This window comes from Triturus cristatus, chromosome 3_2, assembly GCF_964204655.1.
Source record: "Triturus cristatus chromosome 3_2, aTriCri1.1, whole genome shotgun sequence".
Lineage (NCBI taxonomy): Eukaryota > Metazoa > Chordata > Amphibia > Caudata > Salamandridae > Triturus > Triturus cristatus.
This window is the reverse complement of record NC_140584.1, coordinates 888,211,678-888,233,814: the sequence shown is the minus strand read 5'-3', so window position 1 is coordinate 888,233,814 and position 22,137 is coordinate 888,211,678. Positions and strand designations below refer to the sequence as shown.

The window sequence follows — 22,137 nt, the reverse complement described above, 5'->3', positions numbered from 1 at the left end:
TTCGCCCTAAATTGGCAGGGTATGCCCAGACGTGGGTCCCTGGCTCACTTTGCCACTGGATTCAAGATAGCCTGGCTGATGAGGGTTATGAACCCGAAACCGGTCCTAGGATGCTTGTTTCCGGTCCAGGGAAGACATGGCTTGGCAGTTCGGGCTGGACTGTTCCCATGAGGCACAGGGTCAGACTGATTTGCATATGGCCATGTCTGAACTGGGGTGGTGGAGTGAGCTAAAGAATGATGAAGGATTAAACCCAGATCAGATGACTGGGAGTGAGTGTTTGATTTGCTCAAACGCTCCGTCCATCATCCCCTTTGGGATCACTTACTTCTAATTTCCAGCACATATTCCTGCTCTGCTGCCATGGAGTCTCCAAGTTGCCAGCTAAGGAAGCAAAGTAAGAAAACAGAATGTTGTTTCCCTGTGCATGTGAGTGTATGTGCTTGCGAGTGTGCTTGTGAGTGATTGAAAGTGAATGAGACTGAGAGAGTGTGTGTGTTTGAGAGTCTCAATGAGAATCTGAGTTTGAGAGAGTACCAGGGAGTGAGTGAAGGAGTGTGAGTGCATTAGAAGGAGTGAGTGATTGGAAATTGTTAGAGGATTTAGAAATGAGACAAGTTTCTATCTATTACTAATACCGTAGGTGCAGTTTCACTAGGGCCCAGAGTCAGTGAGTGTGAAATCATGAGTGTGTAAGTGTGTTTGTAAGTGAGAGTGAGAATCATTGAGTATGAGTATGTTTGTGTTTAACAGTGAGGGGAAGTGAATATGAGTGACAACGAGTAAGTGAGAAAGTGTGAGATAAAGTAAGTGGGAGAGAGAGTGAATGTAAGAGGGATTGGGTATGAGTGAGAGAGAGAGAATATAAGTGAGTAGGAGTGAGTGGGTCTGTGATTGTGCCTCTGGCCATGGAACACTAAATATCTTTCTGGGCTTATGGCAGCACACAAGGTAACATGGTGTCGCTCAGCCGCTAGCATATTGTAGATAGTTCTTGGGATAACGAAGGGCATCTTTGGAAAAATGCCGGTGCTTGCGTTCATACTGGGGTGAAATCTTGGCATGGGGGTACCAATGGCAAAATGATGGAGCTGGGGCATTGAAGTTAATTCTTGGCATAAGGAAGGATACCCAACGCAAAATGAAGACTCTGAAATACTGGAAGTAATACTTGGCATAAGGTGACACGTATGACAAAACGCTGGTGCTGGCATACAGGAGGTAATCCTTTGCTTTAGAGATGACAGCCATTGCATATTGAGGGGAAGGTTGGAAGAAGCACACCATGATAAAATGCTGTCTCTGAAATACTAAAGGTAATTTTTGATATCCCGACCGCCCATGCAACATCAATGGCAAAATTCTGGTACTGAAATATTGTATACATTTCTTGGCATAAGGGGGCCAATAACAAAATGCTAGCATTGGCACAATCAAGGTAATTCTTAACTTATGGGGAGCTCTCAAGGCAAATATTTGAACAAATGAGGTGAACTCCAGGCACTTATTATGCCTCACCACTTGCAAAGATCATGAGCCGCCACTGGTATTGGACTTTGAAACTCATTTCTTAGCCATAGGAATTCATCTGAGGAGACATTGGTGACTCATTGGGAGAGGCGCTGGAAATTATCTGAGGGCACTGGCTTTCATGGGTGAACCATTAGGACTGATGATCCATGGTATACTGGAATCCAGATATTTTGCTTTTTAGCTTCTTTACTTCAGTTGTAGGCATGTGTATTCTCACATGTGAACATATATTGCATAAGTAGATAGTATGTCAACCATTAGAATAGACAAGAAGGCCTTTGGAACGCACCTAGTGATAAGAGAATAAATACATTCCTGGCTAGAACTCCCAGGTTCCCAATAGAAACTCATCTGTGCGCCACTAAAATTCATCTGCGGACAACTATCTTTTCTGTGAATTATTTGAACTTATATGTTGAATATTAGAGCTCCTTAGTGAGCCATTGGGAACACAAATGTGGGCTACTGTAACTAAAAGGGAAGCTATTGGAAATATGTTTCCCGTTATATTTAATCTGTACACTGCTGGAGAACTATCCGAGGAGAATTTCTATACCGTACAGACAGCTCATACTCATAAATCGACCCAACCTCAGGTCTGTAATGGAAACCTCAGGACGGTGTCCAAAGTCATCCACGAATTATCTAAAAAGAAGGATACCATACTAATGGCAGATTAAGATAAACGCTAAACTAAACGCCAACTAACAGCAATGACAACAAAAGAAGCGCCTGGCACGTGACAGAGACTGTCCCATCTCTACCAGCATGCATTGCTCCAGTATCTATGGAATTACCATCCCAGGGCTGAAGCAGCTCACCAGCCGCTCAGACCACTCCTGTGAGTCAGAGCCGCTCCCCTACCTCCAGACACCACCTCCAGTTACCTCAAGCTTGAACCACTACCCGCACTGCCAGATGACACATTTGTTTCTCCAGACTTTGAAGTTTCCATATAATTGTTGTTGCTACAGCCCGGCATCATCTGACACCCCAGAATGACACACACACACATCCCTCTTAAATACTTTAAACCCTAAAGTATTAAATGCTGAACCCTGCCATGCGCCAGTTGCACAATTCTGATTCCTCGTCCCTGAAACACTCCTATGCAGAATCGGACCCAAGAAACTAAAATTCTTTGGGGGAAACTTCTAAGCACGGTAGATTTATATAGAAAAATATGTTTTCCATATGTTTTGCCCCGAAAAAGATAAACTTAGATCTGATGTTTTGCTATAATGAATCAACAAGATTTGGTGATTTTCTCTGTAAAAATGTCCATATATGGCTATGATGTTTACAGGAAAACCTTGCGAGAACCAGTAAATCCCCTGGCCAAATCTGCATTGATTCTTAAAACAGGGATGAGTTCCTAATGGGGCACAAAACTGGCCCTTGCAGGGTGTGTTATAAATAGAAAGGGATTCTGGAACGTTATTGCTTTGATCATGATATCTGGGGGCAGAAAGTAGTATTTCCCTTCCGTAGATGGAACAAGCTTGGCTGGATAGATCTTTGTCTGTCCTCTAACTCGAGACCAGAAACAAATTGCACAGATAACAGAGAGTAGAAGAAAGTGTACTTTATGGACCATTCTCTCAACTGCACCAAGACTATGTATTGTTGAAGAGGTCAAGCCATAAATCATTTTTTGCGCACCTAAAAATTATTTCAGTGTGAAAAGGTGTTATCTGCACACACAAATGACAAATCCTGGTTCATAAAATTAAGATCTGCTGACATTTATGCTCTAAACTAGAACTCTTCACCGCAATGTGGTGGATGGTGCACAGCTAGGAATCCAGTACTGGGCAGAGGTATTCTCTGAGAAGTGGAAAGTTGTAAACTCAAGCAACACCATAACTTTGTGGGTATTTGGAGACTCCAGATGAGCAACATCCTTTTTTCAATCCACGGCAATTCCGCCGTTTCCACTGTTTTCTCCCCCGCCCCAGACTGAAATCCCCTGCAGAGCAAGAATTCCTCATTCACGCAACGAGGCATGCACTGAACCATTATACAAGAATGGAGGTACGTCTTGAAATCTATAACTTGAATAGATTCCTGGCAAACTCATGGAAATAAATCTACACAAATATTAGTGTGTAATTTGTGAATGTATACATTTTTCAGATGAGGTGCTATGCATTTCTTTGTATAAATGTGTCAATGCTAAAACAAATACAGCTGTGGGGCCATACTGTGTGAGTATGCTAATTCTAACTATGTAACTTTAAAACATCTATGTGATTATCACGAGTGTGTGAGAGTGATACTCCTTTGTACAATATTTTCTGATTACTGGCACATTCTGTCTTTCGAATGCAACTGTAATATGAAAATAACACAATTTGCCACTTGTAAAAACGTGTTACATGAGAGCAGTGACCTCACAGCACTGAATTCTCCATCCATCCATCGCTATAATTTAAGGGCTCCACTTTTTCCCATACCTGGCCTCACACGTGGGAAGGAGGAGTCCTGTCAGCAGCGACAGCAGTAATACATTCACCATAGGGCGTTGGCCAGCACCTAGTTGTCTGCTGGGCCTGCCTCCCGCTGCCCCATAGCAGAAACTGTGGACTGTCAAGCTCACACACCCTACCTACCCAACGAGTCCACTGATGCTCATCCACCCGCCCACCCACCATAGTGGTGCTGGAACCATTTTTAGAGTGGGTGCTGCCATTAATGTTATATCACTGAAGCCACAGGGACTGGGAAAGATCCCAGTGTCTTACAAAACACAAGTGTAGCAAATGGGCCCTGACCATTCAGCAGGAGAGTGGTATGGGTGTGTGTGGTATGTATCTGGAGGTGCATTTTGTAGCATCTGTAAGGTAGCACATTGTAATTTACAGACACTACATTTTCTGTTGAAATGGGCACTAAATTCCATAGTCATACAGTTTTATCGGTGAAAATATACAGCATAAAAAGAAATGTGTGCGGAAATCAGGTTCCAGTGAATATTTATCATTTGCACATCACCAAGGAAAGTGTCTTGATTTGGTTCGATCCTATTAAAATCTTTGTTTCCATCAGACTTCAGAATTGCAAAAAGTGCTTCATTTGTGGTTTCCTATTTGCTAAAATAATTTGAAATATGAGTATTAGTTCTCCCACCCACCCAACAGCTCTGTTACGCCTGTCACAGATGCAATAAGCCCATGCAAAAGAAAGGGGTAAGTCTTCAGTTGAGTGAAGAATGCGTGCCCCTACCCTACTTTCAATGTATCCCAGCTAAAGCATGAGCAGTGCATCCAGCCCGTGCTTCCATTTGCCATTGCATTGTGGGGCTTGCAGTCCTTCCTTATCAAATGTAAAGACAGGGCTAGTTAAACTACGTCTGTCTAACACGTGACAACTTGAAAGAAAAATAGATAGTTGCAAACATACACTTATTGTATGAAATAATATTTCTACAACTGGACATGTAGAAGGATATTGCAAGTCACATCAGAATTCCATGACCTTTTAAAAGAACTAAGCTTGCGACCTTGTGCCTTCGGTCCCAGAACTTCTTGGTGACTTGCTATATCATAATCATGTTCAGTTGTGGAGTTGCAAACTAGTTGCTGGCACCCATTCACATATGTTCTTTGAATGCTCGTTATTACAACCTTTTTGGGAGCTGGTCCACAAACATGTATTATTAATCTTTGGTATTAATTTTGAGCTCTCATTACCTTTAATCCTATTTGGACCATGGGCTGCACCAATCCCGTTACCCCTCGACTCTACGGATAAGCAATTGTTAGACTTGCTTATATCAATTGCGGTTAAAGTTATTTTAACAGAGTGGAAATCCTTTAATTTAATATCTTATCATACTTGGTGGGCATGGGTATCATATCTTCGAGGAGCTCATACTTTCGTTCAGGAGAAGCACTTTACGCCTTCCATTTCTAGTGTTGTTTGGAGGTCTCTGGTTAAATATATGGATTTGGCTTCGCAAGGCTTAGTGGCACAGTATCCTTTTGTGTCTTCCTCTTAACTTATCTTTTTCAACGAAGCAGTTGTCTCCTTCTCCTGTCTATTCTCCCCTTTCTTTTCTCTTTTTCCTCTTCTTCTTCTTTTCTATTCTCTTCTATCTTTCTTTTTTCTCCCTTTTTTCTATTATGATACTTTATTTATTTAAGCACTACGGCTAGCTTCATCAAAATGTCTTTCCGATTATTCAGATACTAACTTGTTGCGGATTCCTTATTTATTACATTTATTATATTTGTAATTATGTATTGATCATCTATTTATTGTTCACAATATTAAGCTGTATTTCTTTATATAGGATTTTAACTATTTGTACTCCTTTTCTTAAAAATAATAAAGATGTTGGAACTGAAAAATATTATTCAGTTGTGGTGCCTTATCCTAGACATATTAAAGCAGCAACTATAATTTGTAGCTATAATATAAACTGCATTACTATGTGAAAGTACAAGCTATATACCTCTAATAACTGTACAACACGAAACATACTATTTAACTATAGCTACTATGTAAATATATGATATATGTAACTATAACTATGTACCTAAACTGGTGTGTAGTTACGGTATACGAACAATGTAATACTTTTCAACTACAAGAACTATGCAACTATATTACCTATGTATTTGCAATAAGGAACAATACTATGTAAATCTACTGTGTAACTTTAAAAAAAGGATATAGCTATACTATGTAGCTAGTCAAACTACGAAAATATGGTTTATGACTTTTGGAAGTATGGAACTGATCTATGACTTGGGTAGAGTCTTACATTATTTTAGACTCTTAAAAACTTGAATATGCAAAAAGTTGCGCCCATGTCTACAAGCGGCAGATCCCGGTTCAAGGAGTATATAAGTGTAATTATAGTTTCAGTTTCCCAGTTGGTATAAAAGAAGGAATGAAGCACATGATGACAGACGTAGAAGTGATCCTACCACCAGGCCCGCAGCAGTTGTGTGGTGTTATTGTCTTGTCAGAGACAGTCACATGAGATTCCTAGAGCATTTCCAGGCACCCTCGCCCTCCTCGCCCCTCCTAAAATAGGCCGAGCACATGCGAGCTCAGCTGTCCAGTGGCCTGCGGCCTCAGCTGCTTGCTTTATTCCTGCTATGTCACACCCACCCTCGCCCCATGTTTCTGCCCTGACGCCTGCTGCTTAGAAACTCGAACTGGGTCAGTGTTTCCTTTGTTGTCACTCTTTCTGTAATGCAGTCACTCCACCATAGGTCTCGTCTTTTAACATTGCATTTGCTCCTGGTGAAGCATCTCGCAAACTGGATTTTGTTGGTTTCTTCAAATATTTTGAATTTTTATATATTTCTATTGTTTCGTACAGCATGCCACATTACTCGAAAACGTTTCGTGTCCCTGCATGCTTGACTTCAGTCCACGACTGCCAAACTGGCATCAGCTTTCAATGAATACTCACTCTCCATCCCACCCTCTCAGACCTGGGCCCCTGCACACATCCACAAGCATCATACCATAGCGAGGGGGAGTCGGTAGGATCAAGCGGGGGGGGGGGGGGGGCACTCGGCGAAAACAACTCAAACTTATTCACAGAAAGAAACTTCTGGAGTCAGACACAAAGAAACATACATGAAAAGAGCCCATTACAACAGCATCAGTGGTGAGGTTGGTTCATTCTCCCGCCTTTTCTATCACAGCTTAGGTGGTGGCATACAAACAGGCACAAGAGTGACTTTTAGGAAACAACTCCAACTCCCGCTTCTCAGGATGTATCATAGCTATTGCTTGTCAGGGTCGCGGATGTCAACCAGGGATACCCCGGCTGCTACTCCCGGCTTCTTCTTTGTTATCCTCCTTCTGTGCCCACACTACCCCTCATGACAGGCAGCAGCAGGCGCAAATGTAAATAGGTTTCAGAGATCACTGTGTGGTGTCTGTAGTTTCTACTCCCTGCAGTTTCCTTACCACCTCAGCACCAAACAAGAGATCAACTATGTCCTTTCCACTACACCTGACGTTTTGACAAATCAATGTCCATGGCAGGGACAAGTTTCTGTGAGGACGAGGATGAGTTCAAGGAAGAAAGAATTTGGACCATGGAGACCCAAGGACTGAGTAGACCAGTGTGAAATCCAAGCAAATAGGAAAAACAATAGCCTTGGTCCAGGGGCTCGGGTACAGGCCACAGTGAGATTGAAAAATGTAATACTAATGCACAAGGCGATCTATGCCAAACGTCCTGTTAATCCAAAACCACAAATCAAACTTTACATCTCTATCTGATATTTGCGCTCAGAGAGAAAGATGCCCCGGAAGCATTTTTTCATATTTGTGTATATGAAGCTAGGCACCTTCTTCGATTTAACTGGAAAATACAGTTGTCTATTGTAGTAAACTTGGGACTCAGCCTCTGATGTACTTTCTGGGCAAATAGAACACAGTATAAAAATTATAATGCTAAACCTAAATCCTAGATATGATTTCTGGACAAAGAAGTAGATCCTTCTTGAAAAAACGCTCTCCTTCCACTTTATTAATATCACATTCTATACAATGTTATCATCCTTCTGTTTTCCTGCTCTGCGGGCACAGTACCTTTCTTAGGTGGGCCGAGGAATGAGGTTTTTGTGAATGTACTAGCCATGCATCAACCCAGGAGGGAACTGTTGCCAGGATGGTGGCTTACCTGCCGTGGCCTGTGGGTTGCGATAAACATGTATTTTTGAGCATACTTTTGCCTGTATGCTTGCTTACTATTGGTGACGAGGACTGAGGAGAGAACCTATGTTTGCTGTTTACTATTCCGAGATGGTTCTCACCTATGACACATTTGCTTCTCCAGAGATCAATGTCTCCTGCTTTCCAAATCAGTCCTGAAGAGCATCTAGGGTTAAGGTTTCTTCAGTTGCATCACCTGGAGTGTAGGCAGGGTATTTGGGCCTGCCTGGCAGCTTGTGAGTGCCCACTGTACACGCCTGTCTGTGTCATAGTCCGACAGTGTCTTGTTGGGATGCTCACGCTGCATATAGACACCAAGCGCCATATTTGCATCTGGTATTGTTCAGGTGATTGACAGTGCACTCGTCAGTCACCACTGTTAACTCACTCAACTACGTTATCTCAGAACCTTCTACGTATGAAAGGGCATTATGTTTAATCTCTGCAGCAGTCTAAGGCTGTACAGCACATCCAGCATTGATAATTGTTTTGGAGATATGTCTGCACAGTTTTAGGGACATTCGTGTACATTAACATTGTGCTGCATTTATGCCTCACAGCTGTCTCTGAGATGTTTTTACTCTGTGCTCTAATTTTTGCTTTACTTTTAGATACAATTTAATTTTATAATAGAATCAGTTGAACCACTTTAACCATTTCTTCATACACGAGAAGAGAACGAGAGGAGCCTTCCTGCACAAAAACCATCACAAGAGGCATTTTCCTTTTTCTCTGTGTTCTGCAAAATGCAGCACACATAGAAAAAGGAAAAACGAGGCGAAATAAAGATATTTCTCCTCGATGTGCCTCGTACGTTTTTGGCGCTGCTTCAGATTTAGGATTTCTCGTAAATCTGGGGCAGGGTCAAAATGCCATGGTTGTTGCTGGGAACGCCCCCAGCAACACTCATTGCACTACCCTGTAACGCAGAAAACTGTGTTAAAGGGGACAATATTTACGAGGCAGCATTAAGCCAAAAAAGTGGCTTAGTGCTGCCTCGTGGCTTTTCAAAGCAATTGGTCAGGTGCAGGCTCCTGCGCCACAGACCGTCACAAAAAATGATGTTCTGATGGTGCAAGGGGCCTCATACACGAGGCCCAGAGAGCCAGCCCAAGGAGAGAGCAAAAATGCTCCATATCAGTGCAAATATGGAGCATTTCTGCTCTCGCTTTCATGCAAAATTGCATGAAATAATAGTAAAACGGCCCTTTATTGCTCTTCTCACAGCCCCTCAGCAGTAAATAGTAGGGTGCTGGGGGTATAACAGCAAGGAATGGATCAACCCCGTGATGTCTTCAGGGGCAAAGGAAGAGTGACCTCACTTTAGGGGACCCAAGGTTCACGCATGCATGAGCATGAACTTAAAAACAAGCTGTATCACATGGGCATAATAATACAAACTGACATAGTGTCTGAAGTCCACCGTCTCTCTTACTCACAAAAAGTCCAAGTTGAAGCCAATGTCCGGGGCAAATTTGTCGCTCTCCTTTTGGAACTTGGAGTCGATGGGCACCCTGCCTTTGTCTGCACCCCCCTCCTTTCTCTTGTGCTGCTTGTTGGGCCCGCTGTCCTTGTCGTGGGCTTCCAGGCTGAAGCCGTTGGTTTTTGGGGGCGAATGTGTCGACACATCAGAATCGGAGTCAGAGTCTGACGCGTGGCTCATCTTTGCTGCAGAGTTTCACTCAGACCTTGGAAGAAGGTGGCCTCAGATCCACCACGTTTGACGCGACCTGGAGGGGTCAAAGAAAGAGTAGTTGGAGCCTCAAGGTGGACATGTTTAGTCTTTTATTTTGATGTTTTATAAAGCACTTTGTCATCAAACAATTACTTTGTAGCACTGGAATGTATAAACAAATAAGGGCAATTATAAAAAATACAGTCTGAAAGATAAACTAGGACTTAAAGAGAGAGAGAGAGAGAGAGAGGGAGAGAGAGAGAGAGAGAGAGAGAGTGTGTGCGTGTGTGTGTGTGTGTACACAGCTAGCATCGTTTTTGCACTGGAAGGGTACGATTGAACTACAAAATACTATGCTGAGACAAACTTAGAAATCTTTCCCACTTTGGATGTGTGCTGTTCAGTGCTGCACACATGCAAATTCAGAAAAGTTTGAAGAGATTAAACATTTCTCCTTTTTAATGCCAACCTCAAAGAGGCTTTATGTTGTGGGGCAAGGCCCTATCTACACATGTGAACAGGCAGGGCATGCATCATAAAGCCTTGCATGGTTGCATGGGGACACCTACTCAACGCAAAGGAACACACAGCAGTTAGCACTACTTTGCATTACTTTAGAGCTACTTTCTAGTGCAAGTAAAGTTTTGTGCCGGAAAGAAAATCACAAATAAACCTTTTGTGCCCGTTTAGGTAACTTTTGTGATACAAGCCAGGTACAAAGTGTTAGTAACTCTGCCTCCTGGACGTTTAAATTGTTAGCATAAAATGTTCCAATTCTGGCTCTTCCAGTAGGCTTCTCTCAGACAATCCAGCTCACATCTTCTTGGGGGCCTGAATATCCTCCCGGGTGATTAGCGCGCCATACAAATCCTAACACCATTACATAACTCTTCGGCTTCGCTTATAATCATAAAACAGATAAAAGTATTTCTGAAAATCCCACAGCCCCAGGCTGCGGGACCATTGGTTCTTCAGCCTGCTTGAATCCCTCTCTATTCAAAGTGGAGTGGTGAATGCACAAGAAGATGAAGGGAAAGTTCGCCATGCACTCCATGTTCACAATTTGATAATTACATTACCACAACCAATAATTGTGATATTGCCACAATATTGTTTTAATGGAGGATGATGTGTGAAACCAATGTTGATTTAGACTTTGGAGTACGGTAATTACTCCGTCAGGGGAATGTACTCCAAATGTAGAGATGTCCACCACACCGGCAGACATCTCTTACATTGGCAAGAACTGCGGTCATGGCAATTCCTGTCAATACACTGAAAGTGTGCTGCGCGCCTCCATCAATGTGATGAGGCTGTACATCACACTTTCAAGATCTATTTTCATTTTTTAAATAAAATCCCAACGTGGGATTTTCTTTTTGAAAATAAAAAAAGGATGCCCACCCCCGCAATGGAAGTTTTCTCCCATGGAATGCAGGAAAGGGGTTATTAAAATGTTTTTATTTTCACTTACTTCCATGTTTTGCATGGCAATGTGTGCAATTCATAACTGGCCGTTTGTTCACCCACTCCAAATGAGATGAGAAGGCAAATGGCCAAACTTCCGGCGGCCCTTACTCAATGACAGAATGTTGGTCCTTGTGACTACCTCTGCCACTATACAGCCTGGCCTTCTTCCCCTCCACCAAACGTAACATATTACATAGTTAACGATAAGGAGAGTGTGTGTATTATTACAGAGAAGGTAGTGACAGAAACAGATTCCTAAATCATTTATAGACATTTTGTTTCCCTGCGAACATATTAAACATGCCAGAACCATGTCTGCAAACATGTGCTTATAGCACTTATAAGGTCTAGTGAGGCCTTCTTAAGTCTAGCATGGGAATATGCTCCCTCAGTAGAGTGGTCTGGTGGACTGGTCATGAATGCTGAAACCAGTTCCAAATTCGACAGTGGTATGCTATGGGTAGTAACTTATTGAAATTTCGGTCAGCATAAAGTGAGATGAGACATTCTGATTAGGTGGCATGTAACCCTTATCACTCAACAAAGAGGAAATCAACAAATGGGGCAGACTGCGAACGTGTTGATGAGTGCACAAATTAACCAATATTTCAATAGCTTAAATTAACATATTTAAAACATATTTACTTCTTACCATGGACCTGCAATAAGCCACCCATTCCCAAACATACACACAGCAACTTGGGCTGTTTCAGACTGTGGGTAAAATGATTCAGAAACCACAGACACCACATACTGCTACCACCAATCCTTATTAAACATGCATAGCCTGGATGTATTTAACACAGTGTACTGATTTTGTTCCTCATGGAATTAAATACAATGCATTAAGCTTTGATCCACAATAGGAGAAATAATGGGATAACCATGTGGTAGCTGAACGGCACAAAATCCTTGCATTAATCCTGGCTTCCATTTTTCCACATTGCGTGATCCTAGGCAATTACTTTTTTCATAGTGCCTCCTTTTCTTCCTCATCCCATGAGAGCACCTTTGAAATACGTCAGTGGAAGTGTACACTGCACATAAGAAAAAGACCATAATGTTTCTCCATTTATAGTAATTTAAGGCCACGAAGAGGGGACAAAAGAGAGCTTTCCTCTTGGTTCGCTAATAGCATCCTCCTCAGGGCAGTGGTGGTGGGCGAATGATTGTTCCTAAGTTTATGATTAGAATCAGTCACTTCTAACAATAGCTACTCGCTACAATGATATTTTTTGATGTACTAAACTGAAATAGACTACAAATATCACAGTATAAAGAAATGCACTGTTTTGAATTTTGAGAAACCTTTATCATATATGTACTAGACTCTCTGAGCCAAGCTACAGCTGACCCCTTACCATTCAAGAAAGCCCTGAGGTCAGTGCTGCTCTTGGCAACCCTGCAAGAGATAGGACCACATGAATGGAATATCAAATGGTTTTAAAGCTTGTTTAAAAACCATTTGTTTTGCATTGTTTATTTTTAAAGTGCTGATCAGCTTTGGGCAGGAAAAGCAGCCAGCCTATTCCCAGTGAAAAAACACCCCTACCAGCAGGCAAACCAGTCCCCTCCTTGCCAAATCAAATGTAAAACGCCTGGTGCCCAGTAGCGCACGGCCGGACCGCTACTGCCAAACCCCATACATCAAATTCAGCAGCTCAGAGAATAGATATGTGATGCCTATGACTGGAAGAAGTACAGTTACTATTTAATTGCACCTGATCAAACAAGTCCTTTGCAGTACTGGAGCATATAAAAGAGGTCAAATACAGAGGCGTAGCTAGAGCTTGTGGCGCCGGGGCTATCCCTCAGATTGCCGCCCCTGGGGGCGGGGTTGCTGGGGAAAAAGGACGGCAAGCACTTGAAAGAGGACCGAGAGATATGTAGTATCGCCGCTAATAGTTACCTCGATCATGCAAGTTACATGCACATACCTGACTCGGTCCAAGACTACACAGTTGAATACACCGGTGACTGGCAGTGACTGACAGTACAAAAGAGAACACACAGACTGCATGATCTATCTGGGGACTCAGAAAAACCGCATGTGACATCCATCAGAGAGCTGCGTGAACAATTACCTGGTAAACCCTCAGCACAATGCAAACATGCACATACATGACGCTGTTCAGGGATCCATCATCTACAGCTGACATTAAATGACCATTCATCATGGTCCCCCCATTAAAGCAGTGCACTTTGTGATCTGCATGGTACATGTTCTTTGCAGCAGGCACATTAACCCTCTGTGCTACCTTTCCAGGAGTCAACCCTTCCACTAGACAAAACTCAGAACTCTCTCTAGGAAGAACATTAATCACCGAAGTTATCATGACATTTTTATTGTTTCTGAAAACTGGTGGCGGCCAGGAAGGAGGCAGCAAGTTTTTTTTTAAACCATAATATACTTGCAAACACTACGCCCCCACCCGAAATAGGGTGACTGAATCACTGTTGCTTTAGGGTGTGCTGCTTCATAGGCCTGCCCGCAAGACTGGAGATGAACTTCATTATGGATTGTGGTGGACAGGCCTTCAAGGTTAACTCACAATTGAGACCACTAGGGTACACCTGCTTGTGCTAAGACATCAAGCCTTCTAAGGTCTAGTGGTACCTTCTTAAATCTAGCATGGGAATATGCTCCCTCAGTAGAGTGGTCTGGTGGACTGGTCATGAATGCTGAAACCAGTTCCAAATTCGACAGTTCTGGCCATAGTGCCACATCCTCTCCCCCACTGATTCCCATACTGCCCCACTGAGAGAAACTCGCACTGCCTTCAGCTACAACCTAATTGTGCCTGCTATAAACACTTGTATGTGGCTCAATTCAAATTATGCACTTGATATGAGAAATATGCTGCCTAAAAAAAAAAAGTAAAAGCAAACACTCATAGGTAATGCAAGATTAAGTAAAGCATGTGAAATGTAAGCAGGAACAACATGGTCACCTTAACGATCTCTCACTCACTATTCAGAAATCAGCGAGTAGTTTTACCTGAAAAGTTAAGGACATGACTACAGGGCCCTAAAGGGAACCGTTTCAATGTCCATTGCTTATATCCTTACAAAGCGTAAGCAGTATGGTTTAAAAAGACCACATCCATAAACAAAGAGCCATGGTACACATTTTGTTTTCCAATCCACCCATCAACCAGGTATTGCAGTCCCTCCAGGAATGGTACACTTTCCCACCTGGGGACAACAATGCTGTTCAAAGAAAGACTAGAAAACAAAAGTAGCACTTCACTGGTAAACTCTGTAAAGTGAGGCTGATGTATTTGGATGTGAATAAAACCAATCTGGCCACTTTGCAACCACTCTGTCTTGCTTTATTTAGTTTAAAACCTTCTATTTCTCTCCATCCCGCTGCACTTTGGAATAGAAAAATGTCAGAAAAAGGGCATTTCCCACAAGAGTGTTTTTCTTTTTTGGATCCATTTCACAGGGAAGCAACTAAATGAAAGAAGGAAAGATAGGTTGTGAACCATTTCTTCAAGTTACGGTTTTCAGTAAGTGAGGAGCAAGACAGAAAGAAAGGGAATAATAGGAAGAGAGGGGGGACAGCTGCGAGCACAAAAAAGAAGAGGACATTGCCCGAGTCCTGTTCCTTCTCTGCCCGTCCCCGAATGTCCACAAAAGCAAGCCGAGCCTTATCTGAATGCCCCCCCAAAATAGTGCCGCCTGGGGCGGACCGCCCCCACCGCTCCCCCCTAGCTACGCCACTGGTCAAATATAAACAATACAGTCTGAAAAATAAACTAGGGTTTAAATCCATGCATACTGCAAATGTGTGTGTGAGCAACTAGCATAGTTTTTGCACTGGAAGGGTACCTTTGCACTATGAAATACTATTCTTTGAAGAGATTAAAACATTTCTCTTTTTTAATACCAGCCTGAAAGAGTCATTATGTTTCGGTGCAAATCCCTGTCTACAAATGTTAGTAGACAGAACTTTGCATCAAAAAAACATGAGTGGTTGCATGGGAACACTTCCTCGACTCAACGAACACAAAATAGTTATCACTACTTTGCATTAATTTACAGCTACTTTCTAGTGCAAGTAAAGTTTTGCGCTAGAACGTAAATCCTAAATAAATATGTTGTGCCTCTTTGTGTAACTTTTGCCACAGTGATTTTAAACTGTTAGTATGAAATGTGCAATTCCTGGCTCTTCCACTAAGCTTCTCTCAGACAACCCAGCTCGCATCCTCCAGGAGGCAGGGATAGCCTCTCCAGTGATCAGTCAATCAATCAATCATGTCATTTATAAAGCGCGCTACTTACCCGTGAGGGTCTCAAGGCGCTGGGGGGTGGGGGGTGCTACTACTGCTCGAAAAGCCAGGTCTTGAGGAGTCTTCTGAAGGACAGCAGGTCTTGGATCTGCCGTAGGTGGATTGGGAGGGTGTTCCAGGTCTTGGAGGCGAGGTGGGAGAACGAGCTGCTGCCGGAGGCCGCTCTTCGGATGCGGGGGACTGTGGCGAGGGCGAGGTTGGTGGAGCGGAGCTGGCCGGTGGGGGTGTAGAAGCTGAGTCGTCTGTTGAGGTACGCTGGTCCAGTGTTGTGGGGTGCCTTGTGCGCGTGGGTGAGGAGCTTGATGGTTATCCTCTTGTTGACAGGGAGCCAGTACAGGACTCTCAGGTGGGGTGTGATGTGGCTGCGGTGATTAGCGCGCCATACAAACCCTAGTAACAAAACATAACTCTTCGGCTTTGCTTGGAACCAAAAAGCAGTTAAATGTCTTTCTGAAAATCCCTCCACCCCGATACTTCAGGACCATTGATTCTTCAGGCTGTTTTATTCCCTTTCTATTTAAAGTGGTCATTAATGCACAAGAAGATGAAGCACAAGATCGCCATGGGCCCCGTAAATAGTTATTCATGATTTGATCATTACATTTCATTTAACAAACTAATGCATCCTGGGAGTTGTATTTCTGATTCACTTCCCTTGAATAACATTATAATGGATTAGAAAATGGAAACCTGGGTCTGAAAAGATGTCTGATATGGATTATGGAATAATGTAGTGAATTTGTGTGACCGTGTTCAGGAATATGGGTGCCCTCATCATTATGAACATTTTCCCAGTGCTGGGCATTCAAGCGACAACCTAATGCATTCTGGGTGTTTTAGGTTTGGTTTGCTTCAATTGAGCTAATCAGATTACTGCGCATGACAGCAATGATTTGCAGCCGAAAGGCTGACCCTGGAAGCAGCGTTCATGATGACGTGGAATGGGGTGACTTCTTTTGTGTCAGCAACCAAGGTGGACTCGCTCTTTGGAAACAAGTGCCTCATGTAGCTAAGAGTAATTCCAGAGGAGCTTACACGCGAGGAGGAGGGATAGGAATAATAAACAATATGCGTGTTGAGCCGATGCTTCTCTTCGGGTAAGGAAGTTATTCAGCACAAGCCTGCAAGCCTGCTGTCATTCCCTTTACACTTCTGACCCACAGGGAGAGTGGGGAGGGTGGCGTAGGTGTATTCTGCCCAGTTCCCCCTCAATCCATATGGCATGTGTGTTGTAATTAATAATGAGACAGCTATAATCCTCAACCTTGATCATATAACTGACTTGGTCTTATCTTGTTCTGGCTCCCTATTTCACGTTTTCATTTAACACCCCCTTTCGAACCAGACATTATAATCTGGGTGGGCTAAAGGGCGAGCGTGCGAAACCCCACACTGAGCTCATTGGGCTTCCCTCTCACTTCGACATTTAGCTGCCACCGAGGAGTGGCGTGGATCTCTGATCTGCACCTTTGTGGATTTGCTTCCTTCGCCCTCTAAATTCTAAGGTGTTGCAATCCTAAAGACTATGGCAAAGCACGTACTTTCGGGAAGCGCGAAAGAGGGGGGGATGGTGGGGATCTTTTTAGGGCGCTCTGCCCTGGCCTACGTCCTCTTTTCCTGCGGCGCCGGCACCGTGTCCAGTGAAGTCTCTTCATAGATTATTACAATAAATTACTACTTCACAGATTGATTTACATCGTTAAGGGGAGTTCTCCTGCATAATCCCTAGGCCAGCACTGAGGGGGAGAGACGGTAAGCTCACCCCACAGAGAATGGGTACCCCGGCTGAGGGTAGGGCACCAGGATACAAGCAAGGGCATGGGGCAGTTGCCGCTCGTTATACCCTACAAACTCCCCCCCCCCCCTTGGGGCAGCATGGTGGAGGAGGGGTGGGCCCCTGAGGTCCCGGACAAGGACCAGATGGAAGGGGCTCCCCTCTCAAGGACGCAGGTGGGTTGTACCGGTGTGGTTCTCACTTGGGGGGGGCGCGAGACAGAAGGCCCCTTGGTGCTGGAATGATAATTAAAATGTCTTCTGTATAAAAATTAGATTCTTTCATGTCTTGGGTTATGATCCTGATGCAAAGAAGAACTGGCTTGTAAATATTATTTTGATCAAGTGTTTTTAAATGTCAATTTCATATTGGATGTTGAATATGCTAAGATGTGTATTGTCATGTTTATTGGTGAAGATTTTGTGTAATAAACATGGCCTCTTTTCACCCGCAACGCTTGATGGCAAATCATTGAGTTGTGGGATTTATGGGGGTGGGGCAGGGCCAACCTAGGGGGTATGGGTCCTATTTTAGCTGTAAAATCCTATTATATTTAATTTGTCTAAAAGGTATACTACATTGATTTGAACCTACACTGGGTAGACTTCTTTCCCTGCGAGAAAGGGTGGTATTATCTGCACTTGTCATTATTAAATAATATGCAGTGTTTTAAAAATAGAATGTGCACAAGTGTATGGAAATAGCTTCTTTAGCAAACAAGCCATCAAAAGGAGTCAAGCGTGTTCACTGAAACATGATGGGTGCACCTGGCTATTCTTCACACCAGTCCTTAGGCCTTTATCAAAAACACAAAAACTGAAGGGGCCTTTGACTGAATGTCTCATTCACCAGTGCTCTGGGCCCTTGTCTGTATGAGAAGACAAAGGAGATGGCTGTGGTTAAGGCGGACTGCCCAGCAGGGACACACCTTCTGTCTCCATTATAATCTAAAACCCTGCAGAAAATATGTCCCATTGTCTCCCATGGATGAAAGAGCAGTCAAGGAGGATGGAGGCCTGGATCATCACTTGCAAACCAGAAGTTACAAAACCGGCTCAACATTATTGTCTCAAGATCAAATGCATTAAATGGAGGCGATAATACATGTTTGTTTGACGAACAGGCGCAGTACACTGATTCTGAAAATATTTGTGAAACAGAAAAATATGTGCGTGTGCATGTGTGGGTGCATATGATGGAAGGAACCTTCCGAAGATAAGAATGGACCCAATTCCTCCACATTTCTGAAATCATCAGAAACGTAAACTGTTTTAAAGTCAAATCTCGCATTAAATCCAAAACTGCAGCCTTAATACGAAAAATGCTGCACCTCCGCAAACCACCCAAAAAAACATCCTTTACATGATCGAACTCCACACGCATTGTTTACTCTCCGGTCTTTATCTATTCTCTAGCACACAGGAAGGAGGAAATGGCGGGAGGAAGGTAGTGTCAAAATCTCGAAGCGGGTGTGTGATGCCCCTCTACAAAAAAAGTCCACGTGCCCCGAAGACTGTCTACCGTAAGAGATGAGAGGTTGTAAAATGGCAGCTCCGGGTGATAAAAAAGAAGGTACTGTACAGAAGGGCATCATCTTTGCAAATGGTGGACCCGGTCACGTTGAGAGCCAGATACAGCGGACAGGATGCTGCTTCCTGGGTTTCCAGGCGCACACACCTCATACATCCATGAAAGCTGAGAGGATGCAGACAGTTGCCTCCTAGGGGCAGACGCGATTTGCTGCTTCAGACTAACAATGCTCCTAGGTACTGAGCCGTGTTGGAAGTGTTGGAATATTTTTTTCGTTTTCTGACATGTCTATAAAACTAAGATATTTGTACCCAATATGTTTGAAAACGGATCTGTAGTATGAATCATTCAGCGCATTTATTTAACAATGCCTTTTAAGGAGACGCTCGCGCCCAGCCGGCCAGACTCGCGCGCTGCACTTGTGCGCCCAGTGCAATATGGAGGTAGCATTAGATTTAGAACATTGCCCAGCGCTGCTCTGTTGTTACATCCAGGACAGCCCGGGCAGGAGAGATCACTTACGCGCAAGAGAGCTGGCTCCGAGGTGCGTAAGAAGAGTGATGTCCGCTTACGTAGGAGTGATTAACGTGGAGGATTGGCAGCAACTGTAGTTCTGAGATCTGCAGTTCTGAGAGATGCGCGCATCAATAATGCAGAGCGCGGGGTAAGTGCACCCTGCGGTTTGACCCTTGCAGCGCAATGGAAACTACCAGAGACGTCTGAAACGGGTCCCAGAAGAACTGTGGAACCGAAGGGGCCCTTGGCAGCTGCGAAGTGAAGCCGGGTGTGATTTAAGGCTGATGCAAACCAAGGAGTTCCGAGAGGGCTCAAACGTGGAGACAGCTCAGTGGGTTGGTGGGCCTCTTTCAGTGTAGATTAGAGGGCTGTCTCGAGGGCACCCTGCTTCTAGTCCTATGCTTTGTTTTACGCATCACTGTAATCTTTTACATTCGTCTATTTGCTTCAACAGGAGTAAACAAAGGCTACAACCTCCTGAATATATGTCTTTGTTAATTGAAAACCCAGGACTAGAAAAGGTGGTTCCCTAGTGACGTGGAGCTAACTCTAGACAACGGGAACTGAGCCATAGTCAGCTCAAGGGAACAATTTTGAAAGGTATTTTTGGCGTTAACCGTACATTTGTGGGCGTTCCCAATCTTTGATCCCACTCGTTCCACCCTAGAAATTGTTGAAGATTTACTCTAGACCACAGAGTAACTTTCATCCAGGATAGGAAGGGGAAAGGCTCACCCCAGGTTTGCTGGAGGTGTGGGGGAACTACTTTCTCCATGGGGGAAAATGTTTTCCCTGTGGAGATAAAAAACGGGATTGTTCATCTACCATCCAGGCTCGTTCCGCGTGTACTTAAAACCTGCACTATGTAAAATTATGTACAGGAGGAATAAGAGACCTTCTCATTAGGGGAATGTTTCATTCCACCCCTGGGATTGGCAGAATTTGGCGACTCCGCGTTAAAAGCCGTGTTACTCTTGGTGTTCCGGCGAAACGCCATCAAATGCTACATGGCGGGATTGTTTCCTGCTAGGCTCCAGAAATCCAAAATTGACGGTTGCATGTAGTGGCAAGCGGTGCGGCCAGAGGGCTGCTTCTCGAGTAGATTTGCTGCCGCTTAAGTAGATTTTCTACTCAAGCAGCAGCAAAATAAACTCGAATACCTGCAAGCTCTTGCACACCGCATGATGCGGTTCGCGCTGGTCTTTCAACACTGCTTGTCCTACTGGCCCTCAGTTGCAGAGAAAGCAGCTCAACATGCATATTGTCCGCCCGTTGGTGGAACTCTGCAGAATTCCGCAGAACGAAAGTCTGTGAGTTCCGCCCACCCTTACTTATGATGCCTCTCATGACACACCAGCTACCTATCCTAGAACCCTGCATCTGGTGCAGTTTTCCCAGCCTACTACTGGGACTATATGTGATTTGCAAACAGTAGCATATGTTTACTCTTATCTACAAGAACCCTCACAGGTGCAAATTTATGAATTTATTTTACAATTGCCCCTAGTGTGTTTTGCCAAGGATCACACAATTTTGTCAAGTGCAGAAAAGAGGTTTGTAGCTCAGATCTTTTAGCTTACCATCGCATATCTTAACTTCTGCATCACATTCATTTAAACAAAGGTCTCCTGTAAAGCGCGAACAATCACCCGTAAGGGTCTCTAGGCGCTGGGGGCCGTGGGGAAGATTAAGCAAGCTATTGCCCAGAGTCCTGTGACCTGCGGGTAGAGGAGTGCCTTGTTAGTGTACTGTACACACACAGGACAGAGGTCCAATTCCCAGCAGGACCAAATAATTCCTGAATTCTTCACAAGACAATGAAAAAGTCATAAAGATATTGTAGGAGAGCAGGATCTGATTCTTATAGTTACCCCCACTTTTTGCTGACGTTTCACTGTTTTTCGACTTTAAACTGGCTGGGGCCCTGCTAACAAGGACCCCAGCCTAGCTGCTTCCTCTCTAAATTGATTACCAGTACTTTAGGTACACTCCAGATTGGATTCTGGGGTACCCTTATAAGTCCCCAGTATATGGTATACTATGTACCCAGGGCATAGGTAGCCCAGAGGCCTACCAGGGGCTGCAGCATGTATTGTGCCACCCCTGGGAAGCCTTCCAAAATGACACCACAGGTCTGCTACTGCAGCCTGGATAACGTGGTGTATGCACCCCTTACTGAGATATAGGTTATTCTCACTTTGCACGAGTCCCCCGTGGGTCTCCTGTGTCACTACCTTGGGTGGTTCCTTGGGGTTCCAGCGATTCTACGTGCTCTAAGCACTGTGTCTAGTCAAGACGTGGTTCTTATACCACTTACTTAATATATGGATTTACAGGCAACTTGACCATGTCAGGGACTGTATCAGGGCTGAAGTACAGAAGATGTTGGAGTTGGGAGTTATTGAACCCTGAGATAGCCCTTGGGCTAGCCCAGTAGTCTTAGTGCCCAAACATCATACCAAAGATGGCAAGAGAGAGATGAGGTTTTGTGTAGACTGCAGAGGTCTCAATGCAGTCACTAGGACTGATGCCCATCCAATCCCTAGGGCAGATGAGCTTATAGATATGTTGGCCTCAGCCAAGTTTCTGAGCACATTTTACCTGACAGCGGGCTACTGGAAGGTCAGACTGATGATGCAAAGCCAAATACAGCATTT

At 43.9% G+C, this 22,137-nt stretch overlaps 1 protein-coding gene across 5 annotated transcripts in view; it reads right to left on the bottom strand.

Moving 5' to 3' along the window:
• The window catches only part of LOC146858393 (transient receptor potential cation channel subfamily V member 1-like), a 194,082-nt gene that overhangs the window by 107,719 nt on the left and 64,226 nt on the right, over nucleotides 1–22,137 (bottom strand). For all 5 annotated transcript variants that reach the window (XM_085649311.1, XM_085649312.1, XM_085649309.1 and 2 more), the window contains exon 2: nucleotides 9,660–9,950. In XM_085649311.1, the coding sequence (XP_085505437.1) occupies nucleotides 9,660–9,883 (224 nt within the window). In that variant the 5' untranslated portion in view covers nucleotides 9,884–9,950. The remainder of the gene's footprint in view (nucleotides 1–9,659; nucleotides 9,951–22,137) is intronic.